Genomic DNA, 17,236 nt, shown 5'->3' with positions numbered 1-17,236 from the left:
AAAGGAGAAATAGTAGAGGAGGGGAAACAGACTTCAGGATTCATCAACAGTTTTGTCTGACTTATAACTTCTCTGCCCTTAGAATATACAGTTAGCAGAGGTGACAAATCTATATAAGTCTGCTGAGCCCCACAGGCATCTGACCGCATGGCCTACTACATCATTTGGGGCTTTCAAGACACTTGATAATTTTGAGGTACTCAAGACTTAGTCATTTAGCTCCTCTAGCTCTTTGCTGCTAGAGCATGTGGTCCCAAACGTTCTGTTGCACTTCTGGTGAACTTCAGAAACTTAGGGGGTCACTTTCATGTTCCTGTGCTCAGCCAGTTCATTCCGGGGCTTTGGTTTAGAAGTCTGTTTGTTAACTGAAAGTACAGGCAATGTGTTATAACTGAATCTTTCACCTGGAAACATCATGGATCTGCAAACCTTACTTCTGCTGGGCAATGAGGGTTAAGATTCTTTCCTTAGGCATACGTAGATTACAAATGGAAATTCCATTTTAAAATGTATTTAAATGACTTACACAAAAGTAACTTAAGAGAAATCAGACTCGTGGCTCTGATTACACTACTAGTCATGGGAATTACAGATAGTGCCCATGTGTGACTTGTGTTTGTACTTTTTTGCAGAAATGGAAGACAGTTACGAAACAGACACCAGCTCTCTAACCAACTCTCTAAATGATGTTTCCAGCTTCTTGAAACACAATGCCATAATCACTCGCAACAATGAGGATACAATCCCAGTGACATTCATCGGGGAAGTTTTAGATGATCCCATTGATCCGGGGCTGCTTTCTAACAGAAACAACAATGCAGGTTCTCTTGACAAGGGAAGCATTTCCACCAGAAGTGTCCAACTGCCACCATTCCAGACTGAAGACAGTCAGCCTCTTGGAAAGAAGACGGAGAAAGTGCCTAAATCATATATCCCTTCCCAGGAAACCGAAAAAGAAGCCAGACTGGGTTTATCCAGCACCCGTAAAGACATGAATTCAATTCAAATTGCACCTAAGATGACTACTTCTGTCTCGAAGTTGCACAGAGGTGCCCCAAAAGCACAAGGAGAAAACCAGGCATGTAACTGGGCCTCCAGTGAAAAGACTCAGGCTGCCCCGAGAGGGAGCTCACAGCCAGTAAGTAGAAAGGAAGGCAGTGATAAAAATGAGGTAACGCCACCGCCATCATGGTGTCAACGAGGCCAAAACCCAGGGAGTAGTTACGGACTTAAGAATGGCCTCACCACGTATAAGATTGTCCCTCCAAAATCAGAGATGAAGTGTTATGACCGAGGAGTGTCCCTCTCAACAGGCGCCATCAAGATTGACGAGTTGGGGAATCTTGTGAACCCCCACATGAATGGCAGTAAGACCACATCTCTGTCACCATCCAGTCTGGAAACAGAGGTTCAGCCCATTGGAAAAGTCAAAGAATTCTGGAGGTCCAACTCCATGGGAAAACATTCTAATGTGTCCACAGAGTGCTTGGCGAAAAAGACCAGCAGCACCCTGCCAGCTAACCCCAACAATCCAGGAAGCAGACTCAGAGCAGAACCCACCGCACCAGGCACCTCCTCGCCCCAGAAGCACCCTGGTACCCAAAAAGATGAGAGACATCCTGAGGAAGAGAGAAGTCAGCAACAAGGGCCTGCAGCTCCCACCACAGAAATCTCTTTTATCAAGCCCCAGAGAAGAACTTCCAGCCAGTATATGGCCTCGGCTATTGCCAAGCGGATAGGAGCCCCCAAAGCCCACTCTGACTTGGTGACAAAGCACAGTGATACAGAGAAAAGTTACGAAGACAGAGAGCTAAAACCCGCTGGACACCATCTTGTTACAAAAGATGATCTAACCCCCAGCCTTTGCTCAGAGACACCAATATGTAAAGATTCAAAGCAGCCCAGCTTTACCTTCCCCAGTAGTAACCGGGAGGAATCAGCAGTGGGCACTCATTCAAGAACAAACATCATTAGTGCCTATGGAAAGCCCTCTGCTCAAGATTGTTCTGCTGGTATCCCCAAAAGATCCGGTGCCCCACTAATAAAAATGTCCCAGAGGAATCATGTTTCTGTGGGACAGCGCTGTGGCTTTGGTGGAAAGCAAAGTACTGGGAACCAGAACACCAACTCAGTGTCTGAACCACAGTACACGCCGGACAGTACCGACTCTCCACCTTCCCGCTCAACAGACCATCATGCCTTCCCCAGGGCTTTGGTGAATGGCTCAAAGTGGCCCCCGGTCAGCAGCAAGTCTCCTCACTCTCTGAAAGTGTCCACCATGAACAACCACATGGTTCGAGAAAGGGAGCAAAAACCCAATACAGTAACTGCAGATGCACATGAAACAGAGGAAACTTTAACACCCAGCATTTTTGGGCCAAAGAAAAAATTCAAACCTGTTGTCCAGAGGCCAGCACCAAAAGACATGTCCCTGCACAGTGCTCTAATGGAAGCCATCCACTCAGCAGGAGGAAAGGAAAAACTGCGCAAAGTGAGTACATTGGGTGCTCGTCTTAGGGAGTTGGTGCAGGCAACCTCAGTCAAAGCTTCTACACCTGCCAACTGTAGCTTTTATGGACTTAGATTCCGAGAATAAGGCTGAAGGGGAGGGAGAAAGCAGGACAAAAAGGAGGCTGTTGACATATTTTTTTTCTGATATATCAATCTGCCACTCACAAGAAACAAAGTCATTTATTTTGCCCTTTGTTTTGCCCTTTCCAGTTCCTGAATTTAGGAAGGTAAGCGTTCACCTGAGTCCCTTTCCTGAAGGGCCTCAATTGGCAGTCTGTGTATGCTGACCTTCTGTCTGTGGGTTGTGTAAACTGTCAAAGTCAGGGAGTGACAGCCTCCGCCCGGAAACTTTCACCAACTGTCTGACGCACCCCCAGTGACCTAGTCTGACTGTAATCAGAATTTCTGCCTATACCACAGCACCTGCTAGTTCTCTTCTGGGTTTGATGATTCACGGCAGTGGCCACACAGAACTCACACACCATACTGACAGCTATGAGATTTGCTCAGGAAGTTAACAACTTACAAGTCCAGGTCAGAAATGCCCAGGGCACAGTTCTTCCAGTCAGGGAGCCTGTTCTCTGCGGTGCCCACAGGCAGGCCTCTCTCTAGCCTTCAGTCCCTTGGCCTGGCTCCGGTCCTGATTGGCATTGCTACAGAATGCTTTTAGGGCTGCTGATAAATGCCAATAGCTCTCTACCATCAACGTCAACCTGAAGGCACTTGCTCTAGCTCCCTGGATCAGCAAGCCTAGCTCCTCTAATTAAGTGCCTGGAGGTACCCACTCCACAAGCAAGCCTCCTGCCCAAGGATGTTTTGGCTTATCTGCATGACGTTAAGTCCCCTGACTGCAGAAAGTGTCAGCCAGCAAACAGTCCAGAAGGAATGGAGAGGCCAGGGTGTTGGATCATTCCCAGACAAGCCCTTTAAATAATTAAATGTGTATACATTTAAATAATTAAATAAATAAAATTTTAAAAAGCCCTTTAAATAATTAAAAATGCAAGCCAGGGCTGCTGCTTTTATATATTTGTGTTTTTGTTAGCAGTTGTTGTTAAGTGCCATGGAGTCGGTTCCGACCCAGAGTGTATAGGGTTTCCAAGGAGCAGCTGGTGAACTTGAACTTCCGATCTTGCAATTCAGATGGCTTTGCAGTCTAGCACATTAACCTACAGCGCCACACCAGGACTCCTTGTTAGCAGTGATAGACTATAATTCTTCCGTAATGACAGGAATAATAATATTACACCCCTTCACCCAGTCTCTAGGCATTTAACTACTTACAAGGAGCCCTGGTGTGGCACTGTGGGTTAATGCGCCAGACTGCAAAGCCATCTGAACTGCAAAGTCGGCCATTCAAGCTCACCAGCTGCTCCTCAGAAACCCTGTACAGGGTCGCTATGGGTCGGAACTGACTCGATGGCACTTAATAACAACAAATATTTTATAATTTAATAATCATTTTAACAACCCTGATCATTAGAGATTATTATTATCTCTGTTTTTCAGGTGAGAAAACTGAGACAAAGAGAGGTTGGTCATGTGGCTCAGGGTCACATTACTAATTAGTGTGGACCCAGGATTCTCAGCTAGGCTTGCAAGACTCTGAAGCACATGCCAGTTCTGAAAAGTTAGGACAAATGTCAGAAGTGATATAATATTAAGAGACAATCATTTGATGCTACTGCAAATACATGTATGTTGTTGTCAATTGCCAACCGGTTGATTCCAACACGTGGTGACCTCACATGTATGGAGCACCGTGGGGTTTTAATGACTGACCTTTCAGAAGGCCCATTGTCAGAGCTGTCTATCTTCCATAGCACCTGTGGGCATGTTTAAAGTGCCAGCCTTGGGGATAGTAGTTGAGCACATCACCATTTGTGCTACCTGGAAACTTTTCCTCAAATACATAACCCTTGATTTTTTTTTTTTTCTATATCTAAGGTAAGATCAGTACAGAATCTTAAATTTGATGTTGTACTATGCAAATAATAATATAGCCTCCTACAGATAGGAACTATGCAAGGGATCCTACAGGCCTTGGTTATATATGGTGGTTTTCTCTTGATCTGCCTCTGAATGAGATCTCTTGGTCCTATGACTATTCTAGACTGCAGAGCACACTTCAGAGAGAGGATCGAAGAAACTGTCCTACACAGAAGGTGAGAGTGAGCGGTCGGCACTGCTGGCTGCCATCCGTGGACACAATGGTGCCTGCAGCCTGAAGAAGGTAAGAGAAGAGGGTAGACCATTGCCTGATTGGCCAGCCCAACACTCGTAAGGGACTAGGCATGGAAGAGCTGTGTCTGGCTTCAGGGTGCTGGGCAAGAGCTCCTAGAAACACCTCCAAGGTATTTGATGGGCTTCATTGGGCTTCTGCAACCAAAAGCACAAACAGTGTGGCTTTTGATGGCAGAAACGTCTTGTCTCACAGTTCTGGAGGCTGGGAGTGTAAATTCAGGATGTTGGCAAGCGTGTGCTCTCTCCAAAGGAGAAGACCCTATCTTGTCTCTTCCCTGTTCTAGTAGCCCCGGGCATTTGGGGCATTTCTTGGCTTGTGGATGTAGTTTCACATACCCATCATCCACTTGTGCCTTGTTTGTCTCTCTTTTATAATGACACCACTGTGATTGGATTAGGACACGCCCTACGCTGGTATGACATCATACTAGCTTAACTGAGAACATCTTCAAGGATCATTATGTTCAAATAAGGTCAGATCCACAGGTACAGGAGTTAGGACTGTTTTTTAGGGGGACACGATCCAATCCCTAACAAAGTCCCATGTTTTCTGAATGTGTAACTCCACCTATGTGGGTATCTACAATTAAGTAAATTCCAGCTGATGACCAGGTGTAGCTTCAAGCTTAGGAAGTCGAACAACTGTCAAGCCCCTTCATCTATTAGGGTGCTGGGCAATCTCTATGAAATGGCAGTGTTGATTTCCCATGACCTAAGGATAGTGTCATCTGCAGTTTCCACACACAGAATGCAGAGGAACGTCTAACTCATAGGTTCTGCACCATATTTTCAATGTGTGTCCTCCTGCAACAATTGGTCAGGTATCTGTGTCCGTTCTGTTTCTGACCTTGCCTGCCAATAGTTACAAAAGTAGAGAGTCCTCGGTCAATAAGAATTACACTCTGAGAAGACACCCTGTCAAATTCTGGGTCCCTGTTATGGACCAACTGGGGTGAAGGAGGAGACAAGGAGAGCAGGGACAAAAGTTTCCTCAATGAGCAAACACGCATGCTGGGATTTTTGCTAACAATCACTTTGGGTCCACAGTAAGATAATCAACTTCCTCAAAAAAAGCAGTTTGGGGAACATGTTAATTTAATGTTTCATTGCTAGGTGTCATCCTTTGCCTCTGAGGAACTGCAGAGCCTCCGAGACGCTGAACTCTCTGCACACGGGTCAGAAATCCCTCAGCAAGACAGTCTCTGTGTACCACTCCCGCCGCCTCCCCCACCTCCTGCTGCCCCAGCTCCTTCTATGCCCAGGCCAGCCTCCAAATTCACTGCGGGCACACTCGACAACCCTGTGGATGCCAGGCAAGCCTTGATGGATGCCATCCGCTCCGGCATGGGGGCCGCGAGATTGAAAAAGGTGACCGTGTGACTATGCGTAAGCATTTGTGTGTGTGCAAGACAAAATGGCTTGATGCCACAGGTACGCTAAACATATTGGAAGTGAGGTCAGTGTAGGTTGGGAGCCACCAAGAAGACGGAGCATAGGGCAAAAGTTAGTAAACATCTCTGTGATCTTAAAATGTTATTAACAAGAGGAAGAGAGGAGCACACCCCTAATACAGGTGAGAAACTCAGCACCTGAAGGGTAAGTACCTGTCTTCAGCTGAACCTGAAAGGGCAGCAGCTTTTTGTTTTTCAGCATGCTTTTTTTCTTTTTTATGGAATTTATGCACTGATGAATTTATCTATGATTACTGGTAGCGTCGTGGTTATGAATCGGGCTGTGAACCGCAAGGTCAGCAGTTCGAAACTACCAGGTGCTCCACGGGAGAAAGATGAGGTGTTCTGCTCCCGTAAAGATTAACAGCCTCGGAAACCCTGTGCAGGGTCGCTGTGAGTCGGAACCGACTCCACGGCACATAACGACAATAATAACAACCATATAGAAGGAGTCTTGGTAAGGCGGTGGTTAAGCACTCAGCTGCCAGATGAAAGGTGACCAGGTGGAACCCACCAACTGCTCTGCGGGAGAAAAGACCTGGCAATCTGCCCCAGTGAAGTTTACAGCCTAGGTCAGCCTATGGGGAAGTTCTACTCTAACCTGTAGGATGTCTGTGAGTCAAAAATGGACTCGACTCTGCCTAACAATAAAAGCATGTAGAATGAGGGAAAAGGGATAAAATTGGGGTCAATGGAATACAAATGAGACCAAGTAAACTCTTATAAGAAGACAGCTATGGAAGAGCAGTGGAGGGGCATCCTCTCGATGCCAGATTCAGTGCAGAACAGACAAAAGGTGCAAATCCCCAGAGCCCTTCCAGAGGACTTCCAAGTGACGCAGTCAGATATTGGTCCCAGGTATGTTTTTGAGTTTCTAAAACAGTGTTCCTCAAAGATGGTCTCCTTCCTGAACTGAATTTTTCTGGGATTTGAGTTTAGGAATCTACAATGGTTGCTAGGTCTCAAATAGTTGCCAAGTGACTCTATTAAAATTTGAAATTAATGATCTCATTTGACCTTTGGATGTATTTTGAACATTGACTGGCATTGGGTCAAGAAGGCGATCACACACTAGATTTGTGGCTTCATAAACATTATCCTGTTGGCTAACTTTAAATGTTTTCAAAATAGGCATCATGCTCTCAGTCTTGCAGGGGTGATGAGGAACCTGGGGCTTAGAGAAACCGTAGCTTATCTAAGGTCTCACACAGGGAAGAAGAGGTGAACCTTAGAGACAGTGGTGATTTGTGACAGAATTAGCACCTTCCACGTTAGAAATCTGGGCTCGGTTCCAGCCTGTGCACCTCAAGCCCAGCCCCCACTGCCTGTCAGTGGAGGAAGCTTGCATGTTGCTATCAGGTGACCAGGTTTCAGCAGACTTTCTAAATTAAGATGCACAAGGAAGAAGAGACTAGCAATCTACTTCCAAAAATTATCCAATTAAATTCTTAAGGTCACATAACTCCCCAACTGGTCATGGGGATCACAGAGGACCAGGCAATGTGTCATTGCAATGTTCGTGTGATTGCCATGACTTGGGGACCTATTCTTGGCAGTGAACAACAAAATCTTAACTTAGGGCTTTCTTTTTCTGAACCCCACTTCTCCTCTGCCTTCCAGATGGGCGGGGGGGTGGGGGGAAGGCATGAGAATTATCTAAAAGGAGGCAGTGGTGCTGTAAGCAAGGAGATGATGGAAATGTGGGAAGTAGGTAGGCAGAGACAGAACTAGGTGAGTCAGTTGGACATTTGGGGATGAGGAATCAGGGGTGTCCAAGAAGCAGGTCAGTGGTATAGTCCTGGACAAGCAAGGAGGAAAAGCCATCAGGGATCTAACAATCTGGCTGGGTATTGGCCCAGGGTGTTGTTAGGTGCTATCGAGTTGCTTCTAACTCATAGCAACCCTCTACACAACAGAACAAAACACTGCCCAGTCCTGCTACATCCTCACAATCATTGTTAAGCTTCAGCCATTGCTCCTGACACTGTGCCAATCCATCTTCTCTTTTTCATTGACCCTTCACTTAAATTAGCATATGTCCTTCTCCAGGGACTTGTTCCTCCAGATTATATGCCCTAAGTATGAGAGATGAAGTCTCACCGTCCTGGCTTCTGAGGATCATCTGGCTGGACATCTTCCAACACAGATTAGTTTGTTCTTCCAGAAGTCTGTGGTACTTTTGATATTCTTTTCCACCACCATAACTCAAATATATCAATTCTTCTATGATCTTCCTTATTCACTGTCCAGCTTTCACATGCATATAAGGTTACTGAGAATACCATGGCTTGCACCAGATACACCTTAGTTCTCAAACTAACATCTTTGCTCTTGAACACTTTTAAGAGGCCTTGTGAAGAAGATTTGCCTAATCTTTTGTTTGATTTCTTGACTGTTGTTTCCTTGAATGTTGATAGTGGATCCAAACAAAATGAAGTCTTTGACAACTTCAGTGTTTTCTCCAAATATCATGATGTTATTTACTGGTCCAGTGATGAGGATTTTTTGTTTACTTTGAGGTGCAACTCATACTTAAGGTCTTTGATCTTCATCAGTAAGTATTTAAAATCCTGTTAACTTTCAGCAAGCCAAGTTGTAGTATTGTTAATGAATCTTCCTTCAATCCTTATGCCATGGTCTTCTTCATATTATTTTCACAGAATGAAGAAGTATGGTGGAAGTTGGCACACACCTTTCCTAATTTTAAACCATTCAGTGTTCCCTTGTTCTGTTCAAATGACTGCCTCTTGGTCCGTGTACAGGTTCCTCAGGAGCACAATTAAGTGTTCCGGAATAGTCATTCTCTGCAGTGTTCTCTATAGCTTGTCATGACCCACACAGTTGAAAGCCTTTGCTTAGTCAATAAAGCACAGAGAAACACCTTTCTGAGATTCTCTACATTCAGCCAAGATCCATCTGATGTCAGTAATGATATCCTTCATTCCATGGCCTTGTCTGAATCTGCATTGAACCTCTGGCAGTTCCATCAATGGACTGCTGCAGCCATTTTAAAATTATCTTTAGCAAAATTGTACTTGCGTGTGATATTAATGATATTGTCAAATGATTTCCACCTTCTTCTGGATCACCTGTCTTTGGAATGGGTGCAAATATGAATTTCGTCCAATCATTTGGCCCAGGTTACTGTTCCTGTTTGAATTCTGGTGTGGCACCGTGAGCTAAAGAGCTGGGCTGCAGAGTCGCTTTGAACAGCAGTTCAAGCTGACCAGTCACTCCTCGGAAACCCTATACAGAGTCGCAATGAGTCAGAACCAACTCGATGGCACTTGACAACAACAATTGTCAACAATTGTTCCTAATATGATCACGATGTCCTTAAATGTCATTCCAAACCCAGTTTTCATTGTTTCTTGGATCAGGCTGAATATTGTGACCTGCCTTATCCACCCTGAAAAGTTTGAGACAGAAAGCTGTGTTATGGCAATTATAAGATTTGAATATCCTAAATAATTTATAGTTGCTCTTAGGCTAGAAGACTGGCTCTGAGTGACAAGGGTGAGTCTGACATTGGAATGCATGTCCCTTTCTCTGTATCACTGTTGTTGTTAGGTACCATCGAGTTGGTTCTGATTCATAGTGACCAGCAGAATGAAGCACTGCAAAGTCCTGTGCCAACCTCACAACCGTTGCTACACTTGAGCCTGTTGCTGCTACCACTGTGCTAATCCATCTCATTGGGGGTCTTCCTCTTTTTAACTGACTCTTCACTTTACTAAACATAAAGTCCTTCTCCAGGGACTGGTCCTTCCTGCTAATATGTCTGAATTATCAGAGACGAAGTCTCGCCATCTTGGCTTCCAACAAGCATTCTGGCTGTACGTTTTCCAAAACAGATTTGTTTGTTCTTCTGACAGTCCATGGTACTTTCAATATTATTCTCCCACACCATAATTCAAATGCAGCAATTCTTCTATGGTCTTCCTCATTCGCTGTCCAACTGTCATATGCGTATTGTTGTTGTTGTGTGCCATGGAGTCGGTTCCGACTCATACCGACCCTGTACAGGGTTTCCAAGGCTGTAAATCATTACAGGAGCAGAAAGCCTCATCTTTCTCCCACGGAACAGCTGGTAGTTTCGAACTGCTGACCTTGCAGTTCGCAGCCGGATTCGTAAACACTATGCTACCAGAACTTCTTTCATATGCGTATTAGGCTATTGAAAATGCCATGCCTTGGGTTAAGCACACATTAGTCCTCAAAGTGACATCTTTGCTCTCAAACATTTTGAAAAAGAGGTCTTGTGCAGCAGATTTGCCTAATGCAGTACTTCATTTGATTTTTTCACTGCTGTTTCCATGAGTGTTGATAGTGAATTCAACAAAATGAAGTCTTTGACAACTTCAATCTTTTATCACTATTATGCCCAAATGATCCAGGGCCTTCCCCTGCCCACTTGTACTATTCCTCACAGAATCACATAAAACCTACCCAAGAAAATGTGACTGAGGAGGTTAGGAACTAGTGGGTGAATTTATCATCAGAACTGCCCCACACAGCCTCATTCAGATTCCATTAGACTCTCTCAGGTCCAGTCTGACCAGTACCTTCACCTGGAACCAAGACTTTCTTCTTGGAGGTGTCTGCCTGACTTCACTTTCTAACAGTTTGCCTGCAGCCTCCTCATTTTATCTGAGGCACCACGGGAAACATTGCCACGCAGGCACTGAGAGACCATGGTGCATTTTTCCTAATAGATTAAACCCACTGCCGTCCAATGCACTCTGGCTCATGGTGACCCTGGAGGACAGAGTAGAGCTACCCCGTACACTGGTCATGACTGTAGTCTTTGTGGAAACAGACCGCCACATCATTCTCCTGCAGAGTGGCTGCTGGATTCACACCAACTGCCATTTGTTTAGGAGACGAGAGTTTTGACCACTGAGCCGCCAGGGCTTTTCCTATCAGATTGTTATTGTTGTTAAGTGACGTCTGGTTCGTTCTGACTCATAGAGAGCTGTATAGTATTTCTAAAGAGCATTTGGTCCTCCGTCCTTGGAGTTAACGGCCCACTGTAGGACTACAGGACCACACTGGGACTCCTAGAGATCAGATGGCACTTTTTTGCTGTTAGGTATGTCATTTGGGCATCAAATAATTTGATGGCATTTATTAGATATTTACATTTATTTCAACTTTTGGACTTTAAAAACTATGTAGCCATAAGGAACACATCTGAAATGCAGGGTCACCAGGTTCCATAATGGTTGAGCGGGGCTCTCTGTTATGTGCACATGGATTGATTTCCTTTCTTCTGTTCTCGGATGTTCAATGAGGGCTTCAGGACAGCTGTTGCTGAAAGAACATCGTGGATCAGTGGGATATTTTATAGGTTGATTTTACTTTTTAGGTATAAGCAGTAAAACCAGTTGTAGCCAAATCCATTCTGACTCTTGGTGACCACAGAGTAGAGTAGAACTGCTTCATAGAGCTTTCAGTGACTATTTTGAAGCAGTAAATCACCAGACCTTTCTCCCAGGGGACTGCTTGTTGGACTCAAGCCTTTTGTTATCACCATAACACTTCATCCATCTGTACCACCCATAGGCTATACTCACCTTATACAGAATCTTGCGAATATTCAAGACAACCGAAAACACGTTTGTCTTCCATAGTGCATGAAACAAATGCTTTCTATGCCTTTGTGATTTTCTAAGATATTTGTTGATTCTATATGTCATTTCTCCCACTAAAATCAAGAGCATGTGCAGTTCTGCTAAGTCTGCTGCCACCTCTTCAATACAATACCAACCACTCCTCTTTAATACAACATTTCAGGTTTGCCCCACCCTGTGGTTTTTCTTCCAATTCACCCTTCATTCATATTAAAGGTAAAAGTGTGTGCATCTGATTGCCTGCTTGAAATGCATTCTTGCAGAGATCCTGAAATTTACACCAAACCAAAAACTTCCAAACCCGCTGGATTTCGGGTTGATTTTTGACTCCTGGCGACTCAGGGACAGAGTGGAACGGCTCCCTAGGGTTGCCATGGGTTCAACCTTTATGGAAACAGACTGCCACTTCTGAGCAGCTGGTGGGTTTGAATCACTAACCTTCTGGTTAGCAGCCAAGCACTCAACCACTGCACTATGAGTTTACACCAAGTACCTTGTTGTTGTTGTTGTTGTTGTTGTTGTTGTGAAGTGCCATCAAGTTGGTTCTGACTCACAGTGACCCTGCTTGAGTGCTTGGGGGTTTCAACCACCAACATTGCAGTTCAAACTGACTTTACAACCAGCCTGGTGCTTATCTTAGAATACCACACCAGCACTCCATAATCATGGTTTATATTTTAGGTATCTGTACATCCCACTGTTCATTCAGCACTCATTGCCTGCAAGCCTATCAGATCTAAGAGCTGTGGAGGCCAATCTTCATAGAAGACTGAGTGACACCTTGCCTGTGTCCTCAGAGAGATTTCAACCATGGAAAGAGGGAGCTATGCATTTTGTTGGAGTCCTTGGGTAGTACAAATGGTTCATAGTCTTGGCTACTAACCAAAATGTTAGCAGTTCAAGTCTACCCAAAGGTACCAGATAACCTACTGCAGAAAATCCAAATGAGCTACTTCAGAAAAGTTAGCCATTGAAAGTCTGTGGAGCACAGTTCTAATCTGACACGCATTGCAATCACATGAGTTAGTATCAATTCAATAGCAACTAGTTTGGCACATTTTGTTGTTGACCTTACGAACGTTTCAGAAAGAAGGGTATTGCCAAAGTCCCTGAGACATTTTCCTTGTGTGCCATTATCTTTCCTTTCAGAAGGATATTGGAGCAGGTGTTGACTCAGTTTCCTTCTGGGAAGGAAAGGCTGTGACGTCCATTGCACTGATGGGCAATTGAACGCAGACATTGTAAATCATTTATCCCGGGCCTTACGGAGGTCAGTGCCACAGTCAAGTCCAGACACCTTATCAGGCAGACTTGGGTAACTCCCAGTTCCTTTGGAATATGCTTCACAAAAGCCAGGCCCACTGTCTGCTCCCTGCTGTGCCCACACAGATGGCAGCTTTCCCACTGCGTGAACGAACATGCAGGTGGTGACACCTGGGCGTATCAGAAGACCCTGTGAGGAATTAGTTAACAGGTGACAAACCCAAAACTAGAGGACAAAACAAAGCAAAATCCTATTTATGTCTAAGGGTCTTACTATGTGGGTTAGAGATCCAAGTTCCTTAAGACTACGGAATAATGATTTATATTAGAACATGAAAACTAATCACAAGTAAAGAAGTAGTGCTCGTGATGTAAGCCTTGGTTTAGGCTAAGTTGAACTAGTTTAGAGGAGCAGAGAGGCCATTTCTGTTTTTGTGGACTCTGCTGTGGTCATTCTGACCACTATAGCCCCAGCAGGTCAACTGTGTTTCTACAAAGCCTGTCACAACAGACTCCTTCATGCTGTGACCTCTCAGGACTTCCGCTCACTCTTCATGTTCTGTTCTTATAGTTGCCTCAAGTCCTCAGAAAGCCTCCATGAAACCTTATACTGGGTTAGGTTACTGTGTTATAAAATCAGATCATTTTGTCTTCATAATACCTACTAACCCCAACATTGTTTCTATAGCAATCAGTGTAATGTATGTTTAATGCCTGACATATCATACAAGTCTACCCATCATACCCCAGCTCCTGGCACATAACAGATATTCAATAACGACTAGAATGGAGAGAGAAAGCTCATTCTTTGCCATGTTTCCATGACCTTTCAGACTAGTAGCCTTGTGTGAGTCATGACTCCAGTGCATTAATCCACAGCGCCACACTCCACAGGCTGTCTAGGACGGGAGTCCAAGCTGGGTATAAAAACACTGGAAAACAAGAGGAGGTGGATGAGCGTACAGGGAAATGAGGGTAGGGGAGCAAGACCTACAGTAATCTTGTCAAGACAAAAGCCACGTTAACCTACGGCCCGCACGTTCTGCTCAACTCCACCTACTGAGCAGTGTTATTGACTACCCTTTCATCTGGAGAAAGCCACCCCATCTGCATCTCAGTTTCCTCATCCTCATATTGGAGATGTACCCTTAATAATAATAGTGACAAGAACACAGCACTTATTGGATGAGCTGAGGTTTGAATGAGATAACCCTTAGGCAATGCTTGTGAAGGTGCCTAGCACATAATAAAGACGCAATAAGCATTTTCAATGCCATCACTGTTGTGGTCGCATTTGCTATGTTTTTTATTGTTAAGGGAACACAGTTTACATCCATGAAGCTTTACTTGGATAATGCATTAAAAAGTGGGTGAGATGTGCAAACTGCAGCATTGTTCAGTTCAGAATGAGTGGGGCTCAGGAAAACCACAGTGAGAAATTCAGTATTCTTTTCCTATGGTTTCACATGTATCTGTTCCTCCCTTTAAAAGCCTTTTGAAGCACTGAAATATTCCCTTCAGACTTCCACAAATCAAATTCTCAGCAAGTGGGCTATCACCGAGGAAACAGGACTGGACTAAGAGTGGAAGTCTGAGTTCTAAAAGTCTGGATTTCTCATCACATGCACTAGGGCCTTGTAAGCTTGCCATTCATTCGTTATTGTTGGTAAGTGACATTAAGTCAATTCGGACTCATAGCGGCCCTGTATAGAGTTTTGGAGGAGTGGCTGGCAGACTTGAACCACAGGCTCTGCAGTTCAAACTTACCCTACTGTCCAGTGGCTATCCTGCAGCGCCACGCCAGGTCTCATCCCACACTCAGTGAGTCCCATGCATTGAGTGATTGCTCAGACATGGATCCTGCCCTGCCAGAGCCTCCGCTGCAGTGGTAAGGTTAACAGACTCTTAGGAAGCACCCCATGCCAGGGGCGCCCAGATAGAGCTCTGGTTAGTGTCTCCCAACCCCAGAGGTCCTTTTCACAGAGATAATAGGAAAACTTATTTTTGAAGAAGGAATAGCCATTTACTAGAAAAAGCAAAAGTTGAAGAGTGGCATTCTTGACAGAAACACCCCTGAAAAAATGGCCCAGAGGAGGGAAAGATCAGAGAGGTGGGGGACCAAGGGCTCTGGGAGAATGTACCATTCACTTTCCAAGGAGTCCATTCTTCAGCCATGCATTACCAATGAATGCAATAGCAAGTCACTGAAAAAGCTTACAGGGACACCTGTGCTTCAGAAAGATCACTCTTTGGAGATATAAGTAGACTGGGTGTCAGTGTAAACATTCTCAGTGAGTTCTAAGAGTAATATGTCAAAGGGGTTTTGCATATGTAACTATTGTTGTTGTTAAGTGCCCTTGTGTTGGTTCCAACTCACAGCGATCCTTTAAAGGATTTCCAAGGAGTGGCTATCAAGCACCTAAATATCTGTACCTTTCACTTACCAGCATACGCTGAATGACTGTGTGTTTGGGTTTTTTTTTCTCACTGCAGGTACCCTTGCTTGTATGAATATCAATAAACTTCAGATAATTGCAAAAACCCACCTCAGAAGACATCCAGAATCATCACTCAAGGACTTCACGGGACAAGAAACATCAGGACTTAATGTTACTTTCTTGTCTACAGGCCAAAAAAAGTGTAGTTGATTTTCAGCATGTCCCCACATAATGGTTCAAAAGGAGTGGAAAATGTGGCTTGTGTGCCAAGGAGATGTGTTTTGCCTCTGCATATCTAAAGTTGCCAATAAATTCTTCTTGTTGGCAGGTGAATGGGAAGATGAGTGTCGCAGCCCGGCACTAATGCTTACATTAGATTTATGGGCAAAGTGAAAAGAATCGTGCCTCTAACTCATTTTGGATCTTTAAGACTTTGATCACATATAGATGATTAAAACCATTGACTTGTTACAAATCTTTTGACTTCTGGAATACTTCACTTGTAAAATTCGAAATGATTACATGTTATATGCTTCTATGTGTTTTCATTGTAAGAAAGGACGAGTTGGAAGAGCTTTTTCACAGATGAAAGTGTTAAATAATGAAACTACTGGGTTCTTATTCTTCTCGGAGTTGGGGCTAAAATCTCATGGAAGGACTTGGGTCATAATCTGATCCACAAAATTTTAAAGATAAATTATTGTCACTCAGAACACTAATCATACATGATCATGCGAACTCCAGAGAGGGTGGATATCTTATGACCCAGGACCACATTGGAGAGGGCTGTTGAATGAATACACCTCCACTTTGATTCTTGGTCCCCAGTGGGGTATGAAGTATAGCACGCCTCTCTAGCGGGAGGCTGTCTGCCGAGCCCACTGACTTCCTGAAGGAGCCTTCTGAACTCCCTCAGAGGGTGAAGAAATACAGATGTTGGGTGTTTGTATCTATCTGGCAGAGACTGAATAAAACTTGTGTTTATTATTTCATGATTTTAGTTCAGTTTTAAGCCTTTTGCTCAACAGACCAGCAGCTCCCCTTGTATTATAAACCAATCTTCTGCTAGTATCTGGTGTTCAGTAACCAGTACTTATCTAACAAACTTTAACTACGCTAGGAATTTTTCATATAGATTCATGTATCTAAACACTTTGTTATATTGAAAAAAACTCTATAAGAGGTTAATAGAAATCAACACAACTTTATGAAGTGAAATCTCTGTCTTAGTGTAACAACAAATATGACTAGATCATTTTAATGTTTTATAATACTTCCAATCTGGGCATCAAGTAGAATGGAATGTCAGCTTTGCGTTGTCTGATTAACGTTGCTAAACTTTCTTGGTGAAGAAAGAGCATCCAGCCAATTTCTCTTATCCACAGCTGTCTCTACTCTGTGTCTTTTAGTGCCACGAATAAAAGAAATCAAATTGCAGTCATTGTATGAATTTCATAACTTCATACTGCACTTGTTCGGATGTTATAGGATACCCTACTCCCAAAATAGAAAGCAGGAATTCATTTAGTCAATCAACAAAAACTTACAGTCTACAAACTATTCTCTTCTAGTCACTGGTTTATAGCACATAACAGAACAGACAAAATTGTCCTCGTCGTGATTCTGTTACAGTGAAATATATAGACAATGAACAAGATAAATAAGCAACATCTTGAATCTATTTAGAAGTGTCTGA

The 17,236-nt window shown here is 43.9% G+C and overlaps 1 protein-coding gene across 1 annotated transcript in view; it reads left to right on the top strand.

Moving 5' to 3' along the window:
- The window catches only part of COBL (cordon-bleu WH2 repeat protein), a 316,809-nt gene extending 301,196 nt beyond the window's left edge, over positions 1 to 15,613 (top strand). Inside the window, exons 10-13 of the mRNA XM_006861913.1 lie at positions 633 to 2,491; positions 4,625 to 4,744; positions 5,869 to 6,123; positions 15,596 to 15,613. Coding sequence (XP_006861975.1) covers positions 633 to 2,491; positions 4,625 to 4,744; positions 5,869 to 6,123; positions 15,596 to 15,613 — 2,252 coding nt within the window. The remainder of the gene's footprint in view (positions 1 to 632; positions 2,492 to 4,624; positions 4,745 to 5,868; positions 6,124 to 15,595) is intronic.
- Positions 15,614 to 17,236: the final 1,623 nt, after the last annotated feature.

This window comes from Chrysochloris asiatica, unplaced genomic scaffold (assembly GCF_000296735.1).
Source record: "Chrysochloris asiatica unplaced genomic scaffold, ChrAsi1.0 scaffold00044, whole genome shotgun sequence".
Classification (NCBI taxonomy): domain Eukaryota; kingdom Metazoa; phylum Chordata; class Mammalia; order Afrosoricida; family Chrysochloridae; genus Chrysochloris; species Chrysochloris asiatica.
The sequence above is the reverse complement of the archived record's forward strand: the minus strand, read 5'-3'. Positions and strand labels throughout refer to the sequence as shown.